Genomic DNA, 20,135 nt, shown 5'->3' on the forward strand with positions numbered 1-20,135 from the left:
AAGAACAGATTAAACAACAAGTTTGGGTGCCAGTGGAGTTTCGGGACAGGTGACTAGCCTGGCTGGGAATTAAGTCAGTTTTGCCAAGGGGCCTCGGAATCTCTTGGATGTGCAAATGCTAAAGAAGAAATACAAAAGGGACCATTCAGTGACATTATTTCCATGAGTCCAATTCTTTTTCTTATTTAAGTTAAGATGCTCTTTTGGCACACTATCAGGTATTATGCAGAGACTGTGACCAAAAAAAATGGAAAGATGAACACTACATTTTATTAAACGTCTAAAAAAAGTATTTAATTTACCAAAAACACAGCGAAGTAATAAAGATAGCTTCGCCAGTACGATTTGTGGGCATTTAAACGTTCGCCCGAGGCTGTCAGAGCTTTTATACCCCTCCGTGTGAAGCCACGCCTCCTCTGAGCTCCAACCAATCACAGGGCGGAAAGTGATTAGCTCATCACGGCTGTCAGTCACGCCTATCCTCCGCGGCTTCCTGTCTGAGTGAGCCGTTGAACTCGGTCTGTCTGCAGAGAGACTTCGGTATGGATAGAAGCCCGACTCCTCAACTTTTCACCGGAGATTTTACCCCTGCTATCTTTCACTTAGGACGGTTTATATCATTTAGAAATGGACTTCTGAGCGGATTAAGCCCCAGCCGAGCCTTCCGTGAGTGAAACCGACGGTTTAAAACCATTTTTTTTGTTGTTTTGTTGTTTGAAGTTGTTGAAGGAAGAGGGAAAATGCCAGTTGCAACTCTTCTGCCTTTTACTGCTACCCCGAGTAGAAAGTCTGCCAGCCCGACTTCTTTCAGGTTGACAGAGAAATTTATTTTGTTATTAGTGTTTAGCGCTTTTATTACCCTATGTTTCGGGGCAATTTTCTTCCTTCCGGACTCGTCAAAGCTGCTCAGCGGAGTTTTCTTTCATTCCTCCGCGGTCGAAACCAACACTCGCACCGGCCCGGACAGCAGCGACTCCGGTTCGGCTGGAAACGACGAAAGGGTCCTGGCTAAAATCAGAAAAGACCACGAAGAAGCGCTGCTGGAAGCCAAGGATACTCTAAAAAAACAACCCGATGAAATTAAACTTGACATTTTGAATGACAAGGGCAAAGTTGTTAAGGACGCTGGGAAGGATGTCAATCATTTACCTTTCGTTGAGTATCACCGGCCGCCCGGGGCAACTGGACACGAACCTCAGGACCCCGAAACCAGAGAGAGACGGGCTAAAGTCAAAGAGGTAAGGATCTTGTTCTTTCGACAGTTAATAGAAATTACATAACATGACTGAATACGTTTACGGGAATCATTCACATTGCCTCTACAAATATGGGCAACGACATCACTCAAGAGATTTTATCTCAAAGTGAATGTTCTATAGTTACAACAGCCGATATGCATACTAAGTTTACAACTTGTCTTTTTACCTTTCCAACAAAAACTATCGAGGTTCACTTGATGCCGATATGCGAAGAGCTTATACAAGTGTTAGGTTAAACATTTTCGGCCATGTTCTGGGTTCTGCCGTCGCTTGCCGGTGATTTGGTTTCTGATTTGGTTGATTTTCTAGCGGAGTTCGTGGTGACGTCTTGTCTTTCCACAACATGGTGAAAAGGTACGAATGCTTTGATGATTTACTGCCCAACCCGTCTCACAAGTTTCCCCGTGTTGTGGCAATAGATGACACATATTCTCAATGTAGTGCGTAGTCCTTAACCTGAAGGGGGAGACAAGTTAACCTGCGCACTCATACTAACACTTAATAATATTAATTATTGCTAATTGGCGTTAGAATTGACCTTTGCTGCATATATGGAGTTAGTCTCACAGTACGTCGTTTTCTTCAGTAGCTTTTCTGTGTTCCCTGACTTCATCTTTAAAAAAGCAAACCCGTGCAGCCTGCGGCATGTCTGCTGTTGTGTTATTTCACTGCTCAGTGTGGAGAAACAAGTGGAAAGCCCACAGGTGAAGTCTCAGAGGTGGTTCTGGTGGCAGTGGAAGGCATGCAGTCAGCCTGCTGCTTCGCCTGTCCCTGATAATAAGATATTACACCATATATGGACACATGATGCTATTCTGTTTCGTAGTCTTTTAAGAATTGCAGCTTTTGCAGAGCAGTTTCTGTGAATGTGCTCAGTTGGAGGAATAAATGTACACAAGTCTCAGAGAATTGCAGAGTAAGTGAACGGATAAGGGTTTAATGTCATGACTGAACATGTGAGGCTGGTGTCATACTCAGGTGTGGGGATATTGGCCTTTCATGGAAGACCATGTATAATTCAGATATCTTTGGGTTATTGTGGCTCAGAGCTGCTGATAAGGTCAGGATATGATCATATGTGCAGTTACAGGCGATATTAATAGAGTGAAACATCATACAAACTGTGTTTGACTGCATACACAAATACTTATTATTGTGTCACATTTAGGGAGATTTATTCCATATAGATGTATAATAAGGTTGTTGAAATGTATCAGTTATAACCCCTGGGAGTCTGCTGGACTGGCGGATGTTATTACACAGATATTAAATTGCTGCATCACTGAGGCATCCGTTTGTAAATGCTACCCTGTATCATTTTGGTTATGTTTGGTGTTAAAGACACGCTGTTTGGTTTAGAGATGGTGGGCATGACTGATCCATTACTGCTTTAAACAATCAGATAACAGGTGTTTGGTAGAAGTAAGTTGTGATTGTTACTTAAAAACTAAATAAACCGCATGCTTCATGGTTAAATGCAGATGCTCAAACCTGGAGAAAGTTTGAGGAAAGTTGAACACATCTGTGATTATAACGTGTAAACGCCGCAAAACAGTTTGTTTGTATCCTTTTTAATGCATAACCTTGTGTGTCAGAGCAGTGTGGATTGGTTTTGACAAGTCTGTTGAGCTGAGGAGAAGTATTGACACAGCAGAGCTGGTTACACACCAACATCAGGCATGAGAAATGTCAGCAGAGGTAACTTTCTATTGGTCTGTATGTCGCAGCCTTTGGTCAGAACTTCACAGAGGGGTGAACAGTCAGCAGGGACGGTGAGATGTACGTAACCTCTTCTGCCTGGATGGAGATAATTGGATATGTTGGGTGTAGTTTGAGGATTTCAGTTGTCAGGTAAACATTCAATGCTAGATTCACCTGCTACCTACCACCATTAAATAGTTCCAGGTTCCATATTATTACATTCAAAGCACGATGATGTTCCTTAGCTTCACTGGCTGGTTTTCTCAGGAAGCTACCAATGCTCTAATTAGTCTTTGTCAAGGCTTGTAAATATGATAATTGCTGTTGAAGATGTTATGGATGAGGATTTGGACAGGAGGTTATAGCAGTGATCAAAGTAGAAATAGAAGTGACACCAACAGAAGAAAATAAGCTAACAATAGTCAGACTCCTGCAAAGAGCAGCAGCTTTGTACAACCAATAGGTGGTAAAAATATTCAGGTATTCACTTCACAGTCATCAAAGAGAAATGGAAGCCTTTAGCCCTCCCAGATCTCATCTTAAAAACAGAGAATGTTTCATGTTTTTGCTCAGAAATAACATTTTCCAGATGAATCTCAGGTGAATTCATGAAAATGCCACATGCTGTTATCACTCACACCTGCACAGTATTTCAGGAAGCCTTTGTTTTTAGTCACAGCATCAGGAAGTTGGAGGAGTACTGACACTACAGAAGGGATATATTCACAATTAAGAGACAGCTTGATTGGTTGGTTTCCATCTCAGGCCCATGTATTGACACATATCTATATATATCTATAGATATATATATATATATAGAGAGAGAGAGAGGGGCTGTTTTATGAAGCATTGTGCTTTGCTTTGCTTCTGCACATTGTTATGCATCTGATTAAAGTGTGCATATTAATCAAAGGACAAACGGGCTGATAGTGGGACAGGATCATTTCTCGACCTTGACTGTTGTTCAGGTATTTTAAGCGTGGCTGCAGGTGACGGCGGCTCAGACTCGCATCGTCTGCACACCGGTCCTCCTCTGGCCTCTTCTGTTTGGCAAACCAATAACTCTGTTGACCAAACACAGCTACACAAACACACTCTCACACGCCCCCCCCCGATCTTTGGTGGCCTGCTGGTATTTAGAGATGGATTTTTAAATTATTGAAGATAAAGCTCGGCGCTGCCGGTTCCTTACTCGACTTCACCACCGCCCGACCCGGTTATCCAGGGATTTCCCCGGCACTGTTTGGCCCTGACGAAACAGTAGCACTCCAGTCAAGCTGCAGGCCGTCTTTACAGATCCACACACAGTTGAATTATGTTGATTTTTAAATGTCAGTGTGATATAATTCAGTGTGATTTGGTCGGAAAGCGTTAGAACTCTGGGATTAGTGTTTCAGAGTGAAGTTTCTTTGAACGCTGATGAGCAGAGATGAACCTGCAGCAGTATTGGGGAAAGGACAAACCCTCGTTACGTGCATGTTTAATGGAAATGGGCCCCATTCGCTTCAAGCAAAGAAGAAAATATAAAATGCAAATGTGCTGATTTTCTAGCTAAAGCACCATTGAGACCAGGGTATTCAGAAAAGCTGTGGCTCAACAGGAACTGAAATATTCCCTCTGTGTCAAAAAAGGTTTCCATGCATAGAATTTCAACATTTTGTGTGATAAATATGAAGTCAACCCTTCAGCGTAACTTTTTCCAGCCTGACAGCGTCCTCATGAACCTCGTAAATCTTGAAAAAACAAAGCAGTCGTATCGGTAAACACCCTGAGCTGAGACAAGATCAATTATTCATCCGAAAATTACGTGGAAGGGAGATTTGAAATCATGATAAGACTGAGAACTAAGTTGTGCTGCGTTGTGGATACAAATAAAACGGTTGCTAATGGATTTTGGACTCTCAGGACCCTCAGGTGCATCTTCTCTGGATGCCAGAATATCCATCACAACTTGGGCTCTTTACTCAACTTTCTGAGGAGCAGTGAGGTGTAAAAGGACTTTAGCTGACTTGGCTGTGCTGAGCTCTCTAGCTTCATGTGCTGTCGTGGAACTGGAGTTAGACTGGGTGGATTAAATTGGTAGAGCCAGCTTCTGCAGTGACCTGCCGGGTTTACAAACTTTCACAGGAGACAGCTGGGATTAAAGGATAAACCACACCTCGTGGTGATCATAGCCAGAGGGATCCTCCCATCCATCTGGTGCTGCATCGTTGCTTAATGAGCGTAAACTGGCTTAGTTTTACATCACAGGTGGAAGCTGACTGAAATATTTCATATATGATGTCCTGATTTGTTTTTTTTACTTGTGACAAACTCTTTTACTTTTTGCCTGTCGATGTCAGAAATAAACAGTTTATTAGCAACAATTACAGGTTAAATAAAGTGTCTGTTATACAGAGGAGGAGGCATTCGATGGCGTGTCAGAGTAGCGATGAAGGAGAGTTTTCATGGCAGACGTTCACTCTGATGCACCGGGGAAGTGACGGGAAGAGAAAAGAATTACCGCAATAGTCATTGATGCTTTCAAAGCTAATAACACTCAGATATTGTAGTTGGAGGTCTAATCACTACATGCTCAACTAGGCTCAAACCGGCCTTGGTGCTCTGAACACAGTTACCGTTCAATTCACCCAAGAAGAAACGATAACGATAATAAAAACGATAATAAATACAGCTGAATTCCCTTTCTTTCTGCATATAAAGATAAAAAATCAGCCCATTAAGGCTACGTATCAGCTCACGGTCACTTAAATCATTTCCAGACTGTCGCTCTGCTCTATTAAAATCCTCATTTTTATAACCTCATCTGATAAAAATCACTCTTCGGGTAACTTAAAGACAACACACTTACAGGCACATACTTGAGCTTACTGTGCACGTAAACATGCTGACAGTTCATGGCGGACTGTACTCCTTTGGAAAGGCGTGCCGTTAAGCAGAAAACACCATCTCTGCTCATGGCTTGTTTGTGTTGGTTATTGGCTCAAGATCCACGCCGGTGCCACCAGTTGCTAACATGAAAATTACAGCGGTGATATATCTCCTGCCTCCTGGAGCTCCCGCACGGAGCCGTGGGAAAATCTGGATTTTATTTCCAGAAGCGTGGCTGAAGCCGTGCAGCATTTGAACGTAATGACAGACTCGTTGCCATCCATCGTGCGCACGCTCACCTTTTCTGCTCCGAGCAGCCGCCGCTGTCCTATCTGACTCATGTGTGCGTGAGATGATGTGTGGAGCTTGTTGCCTTGTAAATCAGATGCAAATGAGCATTTGGCTTGCTGTGAGTGCGGTGTGCTGGCAGGAAGCGTCTTGAAGGACAGTCGCTCTTCATCCTGTCAGCCCATCAACTCTTTTGGCACCTCTTCCTCTTTTAAATGTACTCATGCAAGACAGAAAACTGTAAGCCGGGGCTTTTATACGCAAAGCCCAGTCAGAGTGCAAGTAATTCAAAAGCCTTCTCACATCTATGAATGGAAATCCTCTGAATGCTCATTTTCTTAAATGAAACTCTGTCTTTGCATGCTTGTCCAGAATGAAATAGTTAACCATACATCTGTTTTTTTTTGTAAATCACAGTTGAATTAGACAGAAATCATTCACCAGCTGTGTCACTCGCTGTCATTATCAGAGACAATCATTGGGCTTGTTTGAAAGAAGAGATGCTGTAAAAATCAGGGGAAGTGCAGCAGATCAGTGCTTAAATCTAAAGGTGAATTATTCTGTGGCTGTGGTTCAGAGACGGAGCTAAAGAGGCGTGTGATTTATCACTGAGGACAGCTGCAGGGAAGCTTCAGGCCTGTAAACTCAGTCCTTTTAGCCACTAACGTTATATGATTAAAATCTGAACATATTTATATCACCAGAGAATAAAAGTCAATGGCTTTGTAAGGTGTAATTATACCTTAATTAGCCACGCGCTTGGTGTTGGCTGTGCACAGTTAGCAATATGAAGTTCTTGGTGGGTGAATTTCTGGTGATCTGCCAGATAAAAACTCATTCAATTAAAGATTGAATTGACTGGAAAAACTTATTTTCAGTCTTTTTCTTTTCTTTTTGAGTAACTTTTCTCAGAGCGTTTCTAATGTTTCTAATTGTTGTTGAACCCAAAATCTGGGTCTAGACACAAGCTGTCCTTTATAATGTATTAACCTTTATGATATGTAGTGTTATCACTAAGGAAATATAAAAAAAAATGTTTGTATGGAACAGCTATAGTTCCTGAAATCTTAATCACAAGATTTAGAATCAGGAGATCAGGCTTTAAAACACTGGAGATGGCCAAGAAACTTCGGTGCATCTGTAGTAAGTGTAAAGCCGCCAAACTTTAGCTTATTTGATGCGTATATTCATGATGAGTGTTTCTGCGGCGCTGTCAGGAAAGCAGTGTTGATGGATCGGTCCAGTGGCTGGGTTTCTGGAGGTTATGGGAGTTCTGAGGAACGATGAGGATGAATGTTTCTTGCCTCCTGGCTCCGACTTCTCTGCATTAACAATGACTGACTGAGTCAAACTGTGTGTCTTTCATAGTTTTTGTATTATCCAGCCATAGCCCAAGGTGGGCCCCAGCATCCCACATACCACCGGCCTTGATGGTATATTAAACTTTATTTCCTGTGGGCTGTATCCATCTCAAAGGTACGTTTAGCCTCGCACTGCTGTCGCCGTATCGACTCTCCCAGCTCCTTTCCTGCTCATGCATAGTCACTGAGCATTGATTTGGAAAGCTTGGAGCAAAATAAATAAGATGAATCGCTGTTGCTATCATCTAGTTTTAGTACTTTGGGTCAAAGCACGAGCAATCCCCTGCAGTGTGGATAGGCTGCAGCACTGCTAAGACTATAGAACTGTACATGTGCAGCATGCTAAACTATACACACCGTTCATGCCCTCAGTAATGGATCTGCAGCAGTTTAACTTTAACTTTAGATTCAATTTTGGTACCAGAGTCAAGCGATTGCTGCAAGAAATGTACCCCATTATCAGTAAAAAAAATAAATAAAAGCTGCTTTGCTTTGTCTTTCAGGGAGAGTTAAAGTTATTTTAGGGACATTTTAAATCATGAGCATGGTTAAACTGTTCATTTAGGACAACTAGAAGCTTCATCCGTTGTGAAAACAGCCTTGGATGGTTTGATATCTCGTCATCAATGACACTGATCAGGTAATGGCTGATCAGCTGAGCGTGTTCAAACTGTAAATGCAGACGTTGGGATGTGGACTGGATGTTATGTGCATTTTTACAGCTTCCACTGAAGCTGTAAAGACTGAATTTGTTTCTTAGACAAATGCATGAGTCACTGTTTGACTGTGGAGGTTTGAATGTGCCTTCAGCTGACAGTTAGTCAGCTAATGCTGCTCTGCCTTCACTTTACACAAGACTAAGAGAAATTAGTCAGTGAAAAGCTAGCTAAATGCAACGTCAAGTCGTCAATAACCCCTCATGCTCCTTCTGCTCATCAGGGCGCCTGATACCTCGCCTTCCTCTGCTTACAGCTGGTTTAAGACCAACAGCCTGACATAAACCGGTGGACGTGCGATTTAAAATACCAAAGAATAAGTTTAAAGACGCATAGTAAGCTGCTAGCCTCGTATCACAAAATCTGAAATGGATTTGATGGTCGGGGAGGAGCGTTGGGGTTGGTTCAATGTCTTCTTACATACTCCGACCTCCTCTAAGTACACTGTGACCTTTTCAGCAAAAGGTAAGCTTTGGAGCTTGGCTTTTATTTACAGAATCCTGTCAATACACCACAGGCGGTGGGAAATGAGTCCAGTTCTCTGGGGTGTGCACATGTATGTGTTTGAGTGTGAGCAACAGATACCTGTCCTCTTTTCCTCTCAATCATCTCTGCTGTATACTCACATTAAACTCAAATGTTAGATATTTATTGGAGGCAGGCTTTATATTCTGATTAATTAGCACCTCTTCACAAACTTGACTTTTCCTGAAGAATCTGTGGGATTTGGACGCAGGAAGCAAAGGAGAAACCAGTGAGAGGACTCCAGGTCCCAGCTCCTGGTTCAGACTTGACATTCTTTGCATTGCTTTTCGGATCATTAGGAGTCTACACTTGGATTGCAGGAATATTAGCATTCCCTCTGCTAAAGACAGTGATTTATGCAGGCCAATGCAGCGTCATGGGGCTCCGGGTGAGTGCACGGATATAAGATCTATGGGCTGGCGTTGGCGCTAATGACCATGCGTAATTGTCGTAGCTCTTGGATTACTGAGGTCCGCAAGTGTGATTTGTCTTTTCTCACTCAGAGCTGAGACTTTCTTATTAACAATTAGAAGTTATTACATTTTCAGTCCCTCATTGAACAATTTTAATGTGTGTTACTGGAGAACAGCTGAAGGATTGAGTTAAAGTGGAGCAGGAAGTTGTCAGTCAGGTTCAGGGTTACTTTGGAGTTGTGTATTTTAGGGATTGCAGGAACAGATGCAGAGAACAGTGATGTCCCAATCCAATAAAGAACTGCGGCACTGCATTTAGATAAAAACTCTTAAGCCAGATGAACAATTTCAGTCCCATGTGATTCTCTGAATCTGTTTTTTTTTTTTTTGTTGTTGTTGTTGTTGATTTGGAGGCAAAACCTTTAGACATCAGTGATGAAATACATGCATGTGTGATACTGACTGTATTAAACTCATCATTTAAGTCACAAATGGTCAAAAATATAGAGAATTCAGGTAGCACCTGTCCACACTAAGCTACACTTTTTTTCCTGTTCAATTCAAGATGAAGAAGACATTACATGCAGTGTGTATCTGAAAGTAGCAGGAAAGCACACCGGAGCTCATATTTAGCTTAGTTTTGTCTGAAGTTTGTCTCGTTTAATCCCTGAGAAGCCGATAAAACACTAAGTGTCACCGTTAAAGTCAGCAGCAATAATACATCTGATGTCACGGCTTGTTGTTAGAGTCTCATCAGTCATGCTGGTGTTCTTTTTACTCCAGACAGCTCTGATTGTTTTAGCCATAAATGATGTTCGTCGTGTTATTTTGGGAAAGATTAATGAGTGATGAAGTTCCCTTTTCTTCCACCGGGATAATACCTGGGATATGAGCCAGAATTCAGAGCGTTATTCACACACATCTGTAATGTGATATGAGCTCAGGGTGCATTATTAGCCGATCATATTTCCTGTCCAGGGGTCAGGCAGCAACTCTCTGAGGGTTCCTCCTCTTTCAGTGGTTTGCTTTCATGTTGACCCATCTGTGTGTAAAACTCTCCTCTGTCAGACGTGGAAATATCTAATTCACCCGCCGTTAAAACCTCGTGTTATAAAAGCTTCTCCAGGTTGGTAGCTGCTGCTGGTTTGGAGGATTCTGCTGTGGCCTCCGGATGGGATATATTTTGACACCGAGCCTTGTAGCCCACTGGTGGCGAATACTCTCGGATATTCAATATTAACGTGTCTCAAGCACTACGGGGTTATGGTCGGCTGATTCTCTCCCCCTAATCCAATTCAGTCTAATACCCAGAATCACAGGCTGTCAATCACATACTCCATTTATTTTTCAATCTCGCCATCCTTCCCTCTCGCCTTATTCCATGTGAGGGCCAGAATTTTAAAACTGCAACCCTGCCACCCTGAATATTATATCAGCTCTTTCTTCTTTTTTTATTTTTTATTAAGGCTTGAAAAAAATGTGGTTTGTTGGACTTTGAGAGTGTGCAACAGGAAGATGGTCAACTGGATCCAAACCCGGATGGATGACGCTCACTGTACCCAGAAGCTCGGGTGTTCATGTAAAGAATGAGACATTCAGATACTGGCACCCAAACGTGAGCAGTGGAAGTTAAAGGGGAGGTTTGCATACTTGAAAAGCATTTACCTCAATTGTGTTTGCACTTTTGTGTGATTAGCTTTTGACTTACTGATGCTGCCGGTAATTAAACAATTAGCAAATAACGTTGCCCTCTGGATGCGTGCGGCAAGAGATTAAGTGCTGAAATTTGTGAGAGATCAGCAGGCTCAGAAGTGGAGTCAAACATTAGAAAAGGTTTAATGGTCATAAACTCCTCGTGTTACTGCTGTGTGTCGGTTTCTCAAACTCAATGCAGCATTTCTGTATTTCTCTCATCCTTACTGTCATTTTTACCTGCTCACTTTGACAAGTTAAAGCCACACTGTGTGTGAACCTGAATGAGTCAGCCGCAGACCACCTGAACGCTGCCAGGTGAGTCCCCCCCCCCTCCTGTGTTCTCTCCCAGTGGTTTGAACTCCGGCTTGTTGTGGTTTGTTTTCCTCTTTGCTCCCAGACACATGAGCTGGCTCTGTGCTGTGGTGTGCCCAGTTCAATTTACTGTGGAGTGAGGCAAGCCAAGTACACCAGCTAAATAATTCAGCCGGCATCCTGCAGCCACCCTAACACGCTGAAGGAGGGAAGATGAGTGTCTGTGTTGCAACAGATGGTAATAGATGCTGGTAATTATGCAGTTGCTCTCCGTATGTTTTGAAAATAATTCAATAATGTAATATATTGTGTATTTATAGCTTGAGCACATATTTGTGTGCATTTTGTACACTTGATTTGGGGGATTGGGCTGTTTCTAACAGGCCAGCGGTGAACCTATGAAGGTATGAAAGGTGATAAAGTTAGACAATAAAGAGAAGAAGCAAAGGCTTGAGTCTCCTTGTCCTGTCTGCCCCTACCTGAGTTGGCTGTGGTGAAGTCAGATGGTGCATCTGTGTGGTCAAACTCCTCTGACCTTTGGTGTAAATGCATTAAGCAGAGGCCTTACGTCCCTGTTACTGCCACAGATTGGCCTCTATAGGAAGTATTGCTTCAAAAGGAGCCTTTTCTAAATCTATTGACAGTCGGTTAGTTGGTGATTATGTGCACTGAGATGAAAGGTGACCTGAAGCTCGACAACAAAAGCCGGGAATGGGTCACCAGATGAGCTCGAATGGCTGTTGACTCATCAAAGAGTCGTCAATATGTGGAGAGATAGTGCATACATTAAATATTGATCTCCTGGTTTATGAATCCACATTGAATCTAAGAAAATTAACATCAATTTGAGTCATAATATCTTTATCTAAACTTAGACGGTCTATAACAGCAGCAGTTGAAGCCCTGCTGGAGGAAACTTTAGCCCAAAAATCGTTATCTACCGTATATATTTAAGACAATGCATCTTGTCATTGCAGAACCAATGCGAGCGTATTTAATAATGACATTAACAAGTAAGGGCAGCAGAAGTCAGTGCTGTGACATAATCAATAATCATAATAATGGTGTGTTGCAGTGTATCCGAGTTCACGAGGTATTTTTTTCATTTAGAAGACGAAAATGCAAAGACTACAAGCAGGAAGTGGCTTCAGTTCGACTGCTTTATAAGCCGATTCCTAAATCCACTGCCGTCCTTCTGGGAAAAGGAAGACTGGCCTGAACTGACCTGTTTCACGGGGTTTTGGGCAGACTATGCATCTGCTCCCAGATGGAAGGTTTCCAGCTGTTTTAGCTGAAGAAGGTGCTTTTGATTACCTACAGACGCTTTCCTCTCTGAACTTTAGTGGACGGTTTTCACATCTTGCTGTTTTGCAGTAGTTGTTGACATCCGCGTCAACCTACATTCAATTCAACTTTATCGCATAGATATGATCAAACACTAACATTTTACTTCACAGTTTATAGGAGAAACAGCATTACGTGAGAGCCAAACGCTTCCAGATCATTTTCAGATTATTTCTTCGTAAAATCAACAGTTTATTTTTCTTCTGATTGGCTCAGACAGTCAGCTGGATCGGTGGGTCACTGAATCACCTTTTATGGCTCTGCAGTCACCTGATGTCAGCAGCTGAACACCAGTGGAAGAACCACCTCCATCAATCAAACCTCCAAAATGGAAGAATGGTGCTCCTTCCTTTTGGACTTCCACAGAATTGTTGTATAAATCAAGGCGCACCAAAGCTGTTCTGGTGGCACGCAGTTGGATTTTCCTTTTAATATTTCAACCGTCTGTTAGTCTGGGTGAGCAGATGTGGTCTGCTGCACATGCACTAAGGGGAAAAACTAAATTAGGCCTCTTTCCTTCCACTAAAACCAAAAAGTTAACCTTCTGGAAACAGATACGTTAGTGCAGTTTTATTATAGATGTCATAATTGTTTGAAAAACTCTTAGATCAAAGGGTTGAAGCCACCATCATGTGGCTGAGAGGACAAAAAGCCTTTTTCAGTGTCGAAATTGCCCTTCAATCCAGCCGATTCATATTCCAAACATTTCTAATCATCATTTGAATGGAACAGAGGGCGTATTTTCTGCTCAGTCTTCATCGCTGCCAACCTGTTAAACAACTGAGCGATGAGCTCGAGCTCCGCCGCCGTCTGTCTGCTCTGTTCAAGCAGGCAATGGATCTAATGGAGGAAGGTGGAGAAAAATCAATTTGCCTTTCGCAAAGTCTTCATTAGTTTGCTTTTTGTGAAGCGGCTGGGTCAAACTCAGTTGTGCTGCTTTGAACAACCAAGAGAAAGGTCAAGCCAATAAAAGTACGAGCGTGAATTCTGATAAAGTTGCACAAAGCACTTCACTCTTTGATATCACAATGAAGTGAAAAGGTCAAACTTGTACATATGAAACGATGCCAGACGTTTTCTTTCTGTTTGCTCCATGAGAGACTTGTTGTTCATCTGATTTTAAATCGATTCACACCTGATAAAGGTTTGGATCCGCTCCTTATTAGATTTCTCACGTGTTCAGATGTAAAATGTGTGTTTAAAGGACTTTATGGGCTTTAAAAGACGTTCGTGGAGCAGTCTGAAAGCTGTCATTGTTGAAGTAAACGTTGCTTTCCGGCATCAAATTAATAATAGATGCAGAGATGATATCGATGTAATATTTGTGTCTCAGTGTGCCAGTTTTACGTTTCTTTTTCTTTGGACGCTGGCGGCCTTTTATTTACCAGTGGATAGACAGGAAAAGGCACAGAGAGAGTGGGGGAAGATCTGCAGCAAAGGGGGCGTCAGGCCGGGCCCCAGACCCAGACCCGGACCGGACCGGACCCGGACCGGCCTCTGTACGTGGAAATAGGTTTGGGCGATATGGCAAAAATATCTTATCACAGTTTTTTAAAAATAAATTCACGATTTTATTCTATTTTTATCACAATCTTAAATTGAAAAGTGAAAAACAGACAGTGTTGCAGAAGTATTTTCGGCTGGGCAGCTCGTACCGCGGGTCGACTACTTGAAGCAGGCGTTCGAACCGCTCCTTTTCTACCGGCTTGAACCGTACCTTATCTTTTGCAAGATAAAGGGTAACTGCTTCTGTTGCCTCTTTCTATCGCTTGCTTACAGGAACAAATGCCTGAGTTAATGTTGTCTGTTTTGGTCTTAGCTAGCTGCTGCCTCCGCCTGCGGTGCCGGTGCCGCCGTGCCGGTGCCGCCGGGCCGGTGCCGCCGGGCCCCTCGCTGTTTGGCTCTCAGCGTACTGTTTGGGATGCTTCCTCTTCAAGTGACTGAACAGTTTGACGTGCGAACAGTTTCTGTGCAAACTTTGCAGATTGCATTTGTTTTCGCTTGATCAGTTGTGGAAAATCCAAACCAAAAATGTATTTATTTTTTGTTTGGCTTTCAGCCACGGCTCTCCATGCGGCTCCAGCGCGTCGCTGCTCGTAATTCGCTGTGATTGGTCGGTCAGGTTGATGACGTAATAATTGTGGTGCGTCAGCATAGAACTGCAATTTATAGACTGTGCCCCAGACGATCCCACGATCTCTGCAGTTTGACAGATCGTTACGGATCGTCTTCACGATTTAATATCGTTATATCGCCCCCCCCTCCTACATGGAACCGACATATCGGGGGACAGCTGGACATCTCGCTTTGCCAGGAGCAGGAGAAGATTGTAGATCTAGGCCAGTGAAAGGGTGAACTTGGGTCCTGAGAGTCTCAAAGTCAGCGAAAGCGCGACAGATGCAAAACCCTGAGCCCGTCTCATATGGCTTCATCTCTGGTAACTTCTCAGAAAACATTATCAGCACGTTAGGACTCATAAGCAGGCAGGTTTTCCTCATTAATATCGTGATTTACTTTGATTGTTAGCTGTCACGTCGACATTTTTATCAGTGATGCAGCGATACGAGGAGGAGCAGAGAGGATTTCACAGAAAATAATAAAGGCTCAAAGAGAGGTCTAAAAGTTGCTAAACCTGGCTCAGGTGATCCAGCTGCCAATCAGGAGGTCGGTGGTTAGATTCCTGCTTCCAGTTTCGTGAAGGAGTCTAAAAAGTTATTTACCGTTTGAACCACAGCACTGTCCAAGTGTTACCTTTGTGTGGGGAAACCCTGCAGATAAAAGTGAAACATACCGTAGTTTAATGAATAACCAACTTTAATGTGTGTGCAGGCAGGAACGAATGTAAGCGAGAGGCTCACCTATTTGGACTTACTTTGGGTTGCCAACATCTAGCTCCAGGAACAGCAAAGGGGTCAAACTGCAGTCCCAGTCAGTGGAACATGACCTGGCATAGATTATCTAATGTGTACAGAAGATAACCTCTGTGAGCACGAGGAGCCACACTCACGTTTTATCATCACCACACACATTCTCACAGATAACTCTGATGGTAATGATAGGAATCACACGATGAGTATGCGTGTTCACTTCACTGTCAGCCAGGTTTTTAACACGTAAACCAGTTTTCTTTTCATCAGTCTTCCCTCTCCTCCCCTGATGGCCATCAGCTAATATTGATTAGTGTGCAATGCTGCTTTGTAGGTAGGCTCGGTCTGTTGGCTATCAGCGCTGTTAAGCACCAATCAGGGTATTGGAAACAACACATTTTATGAGCCCTGTCAGGTCAGCGCGTCCTGGTTCTGGCGCAGCTTGTGAGGACTGAGGGGATCAATGCGATTAAAGAACGGTTTGATTAGAAACTTCCTTTTTATTAACTCCAATTTATATCCAGTTGATTTTGGATTCGACCTCAAGCTTCATCTTTTCTTTAAAAAGCACTTTTAAGATGTATAGGTTGATGCTAAAATCCAGAATCAACAGACAAAAGCAGCTTTTCCACTTTATTTTCACACCAGAAACAAGCTTTAACTCAGCCTGATAATACATGTATTCCTGCCAGTAGTCTGCAAATGATACAGAAATACTAAAGAAACAAGTAAATGTTTTAAGTAATGATGGACGTGGAAATCTGATGCAGTGCTGAACCTGAAAGAACCAATCAGATAAACCCCAAAAGCTATAATTTGCTCCATTTGCTGCCGTTTGATCTCTTTGTTGCTCGCTGCTTATTTGTTCAGGATATAAAGCGAAGCCTTGAAGTTCTTTTCTACCTCTTTTTGTAAACAGAATTATGTTGGCGTGTTTTTATTGGAAGCACTGCAACTGAGGCACTCCATTAAATAATTAAAGACAAATAGGAGTTGACAATATAATTTGTTTATCACTACTGGTGGAATAAGTCTTCCAAACGGAGACGAAAACCTCTGAACTCTATTCTCTCAACAAACACTGTTGGGTCCTTTGTGTGAATGCGTGCGTGACGATGCAGAGTTTGCTGTTCATTACTGAAAAATAGCTTTCCTATCTGTGCGTCCTCATGACTTATGCAAACATCGCAGCAGCTGCAGTGCAATGCTGACCCGTACGTGGCTGTAGAAATACTAATCTGCTTTGGAGATCCTTCTCTGATCCCATAAGAGCCGGTCGCTCAGGAGGGTATTGTCCCACTCTGGGGGGTGAGAACATGTTGGGAGATGAGGTGGGAAAATGGTGAGAAATTAAGCTCTGTGGGCCCAGAAGGAGCTGTTACAACAGAACTCCTGTTTTCTGCTTAATTAACTCGCCACACAGGCTGATTGTGCTAAAAAAACTGAAAAATGACAGGGTTATCTGAGCTTAACTGAACACGCCTTTGTGTTGACAGTATAAAAATAAAGCAGTTGGAGATCTTTTCTCACCTCAAATTCAAAAACCTTTGGAGGCCAAAACCTTTCGTACCTGCTGCCATGATTGGACGTTACTGTTGATCATTTTGTGAATATTTGGACGCCTTTTCGGTGCATAATGTTTTCCGCACAGCGCTCGAGTTCCACCACAATCCACATAGTTTGATGCAGAGTTTTCAAACCACAGCATTTGAATGTTCCCTTAGAGTTGCAGGTATCTGTACTGACTCTATATTGGTCATAATGCTGATAAATGATCGAAATCTATGAATTCTTCAATGAAACTGTATAAAGTTTGCATGATTTATAAGAATCTGGTGAAACCTGCTTCACACCAGAGGACTGAAATTAGCGTATCCTCCTTTTTGCTTGTGCAAACTTCATTTTCAGCCGCTGCTCCCGGGTTAACGGCCCTTTTATTTGCTCTTCTAACTGTTTGTACATGAATTAATTTGCATGCTGCTCTAAATTTAACGATGCAAAGACGCTTGTGCCACCAACTGCATCCGCAGCTGCTGTTGTGCTGTACTTGTATGGACCATTAAACACCGTTGTAGCTTATAACGGGTCAGCATGTTCATGTGACATGAGTTATAATCGCACCTTAACTGGACTTTTAAAATGTACAATAAACTCAGTGTAAACAGTGTTGGTCCACAGAAAGAGTTAAGTTGGGCAGGAGCTTTTCTTTCCCGGCGTGCTAACGATGAAGTTTCCACATCTGTCGCGACGTGCGAAACCTAATGATGTCCCTCTTAACAAGGACAAGGCAGAAGGAGGGTCGGTGGGCCGTGATGAACAGATTTCTGCTTCAGTCTCACCCTCTCACTGAGATTAAAATTCATCTGCATGTTTAGGTTTAGATGTGTACATGTGAGGATGTATTTCTGCCTCATTCAGGCTGGAGTTCATGGGACAATAACAGGCTTCACCGCTCCAGTCCCGGTCCTTGACATGAAAGAAACCAAAGGAACTGGGACATAACAGAAGAAGATAGCATGCATCTTGGGGTAAAAAAAGAAGTGCACAGCATATATGAAAAGCACAAAGTGTTCCTCCAGCTTTTTATGGTGTCGAACATAAAAAAGCCTGACGGTAACAAGCTGGGAGGGAGCACCTGCCGTGGTGTAGTCAGACATTCTTTGATCAATACATCGATTCCCCTCCTGCACGTGTATGCTGAGACTGCTGTCCAGATAAATGAAGTGTATGTAAACGCACCGTGCTGCTTTCACTGTCCTGCCGTGGTGGGCGGAACTTATTTGTCATGAGAAAGTGTTGATTTAATTCAGAGGTCATTGGACCCGTCGGCGTGGCCCGAACGCTACGATTCGGCTCAGTGAATTTAGCCGTGGGTGTAGACGAATGCACGTGTTTTATAGTGGAAAAGAAAGCTCGAGCTGCACGTGGAACGGCGGTTAGCGCCGTCGCTCCACAGCATAACACAGTATGGAGTCTTTTTATAAAGCTGACCTGAGTTTCTTTTCCATTCGTGCCCTTCCCACCACATCTGCTCCGATTAGCTTAACGTGGCTGCCATCCCAAAAAAGACGAGATGCGTGCTTCTGAAACGTGCTGCGGCATGTTTAAAATAACAAACGCCATCGTGTGTGTGGCTGTTATCTGCTTCTGCCGCTGGAGGCCAGGAATAACCCTTGAACCGGCCTGTGAGATGTTACCAGCACTTACTTATCTTGATGCTTCTTCCTAACATTTTCCAGGCCTTTGACAGTATCCCCTGTGCAGGCGTAAGGTTGCTCTGTTGTTTTGATGCTAAAGCTGTCAGTCTTTGTCTCATTATCCACCTGAAATGTATTCAGGTGTTTTTCTTTGTCTCTGAGATCCACGAATATATCCGGGAGGTGTTACCTGCACCGCATAAGATGGATGTTTTTGTGAGGCTTCTTTCAAAGACTTGATCACAGTGAGATCTTTGTTCTTCCCATAAAGGCGGGGTGAGTAACTCCAGCCATGTGCACAGCCTGCGTGAACCAGCAGCAGTGGCTGTCTGTATTCAGAGATATGGATGAAAGAAAAGCAGTAACAGTTTTTTTAATTCTGGGAAACATAAACACACACGTCCCTGGAAAACAAACCCAAGAAGAAGCGCATCAACAAATCAAGCAGCATAAGTTGCTGTCTGTGTTGAAGCCTAATGGCCCTCAAAAGGGAGCTTCATAAGCTGTAAATTTGCTATCAGCAGCGTGCTTCTCTCTGCTTTTCCCTTTCAGAATGATTGTGATCAGTTGTGGCTGCTTTTCTCAGCTTTCTCAGCTCAATATTACGCAGAAGGACTCTCTGTCTGCCAACCCAATCAGCTGTGTAATTAATGCAGCCCATTCCCTCTGACACAAATCAGGTCAATCTTCTATGAATTCATCATTCTGCGATATCTCATTTTAACAAAACCACATAATTTGAGATATTGCCTTACTGTGCACATGAAAATAAGTATTGCTTTCATTTTTACATGGTTTCATAGAGTCTGTTTTTGATTGTTGAGCCACTTTACACTGACTTATCATCATTTAAGCATAAAAAAGGCACCCAACTGAGGGGATGGACCAGAGTTGTATCTACATGCTTTGCTACCAGAAGCTGGCTCCCATTTGTTTTTGTAAATTTTGGAAAAACAGCAAAGATGACACAGTTTGACAGACAGAAAACAGGATTTCTGCAGCAACAAGGTGATTCCCAAGGAGCTATTAGCTGAAAACTTGGCATATCTCAGCATGGTGTGCAGTGTGTCCTTAAAACATTTGAGAAAAGTGGACAAGTGGAGGACAAAAGAAGAAGTGTCAGGCCTAAAAAACTATCTACAGCAGATGAACAGGATCTGAAAGTGATGTCCTTAAGAAAGAGGAAAAAATCCAGCAAAGACCTGACAGGACCTGAGAGATGCATCTGGACCTTCAGCTGATCCATCTACTGTTGGCCCAAGCCTCATCAGAAATGGTCTCCATGGAAGGGTGGCTGTCAAGAAGCCATTCTTAAGGAAGGGAAACAGGGAGAAAAGGCTGAGCTATGCCAAATGACACAAGAAGTGGACTGAAAATCAGTGGCAACAGGTCTTATGGAGGGATGAATCCTCCCCAGAGCCGGACCTCAACATTATTGAAGCAGTGTGGGATCATCTGACAGAGAACGGAACAAAAGGCAGCCCACATCCAAAGAAGAGCTTTGGGATGTCCTTCAAGAAGCCTGGAGAACTATTCCTGAAGACTCCTTAAAGAAATGACAGAAAGCTCAGACCAGATGTTCACTT

At 43.0% G+C, this 20,135-nt stretch overlaps 1 protein-coding gene across 1 annotated transcript in view; it reads left to right on the forward strand.

The window, feature by feature from the left end:
- The first annotated feature begins 491 nt into the window (after positions 1-491).
- The window catches only part of man1a1 (mannosidase, alpha, class 1A, member 1), a 105,578-nt gene continuing 85,934 nt past the window's right edge, over positions 492-20,135 (forward strand). The window contains exon 1 of the mRNA XM_072362789.1: positions 492-1,238. Coding sequence (XP_072218890.1) covers positions 741-1,238 — 498 coding nt within the window. The 5' untranslated portion in view covers positions 492-740. The remainder of the gene's footprint in view (positions 1,239-20,135) is intronic.

The sequence above is a fragment of the Leuresthes tenuis genome, unplaced genomic scaffold (genome assembly GCF_036924035.1).
Source record: "Leuresthes tenuis unplaced genomic scaffold, fLeuTen1.0.hap1 SCAF_13, whole genome shotgun sequence".
Classification (NCBI taxonomy): domain Eukaryota; kingdom Metazoa; phylum Chordata; class Actinopteri; order Atheriniformes; family Atherinopsidae; genus Leuresthes; species Leuresthes tenuis.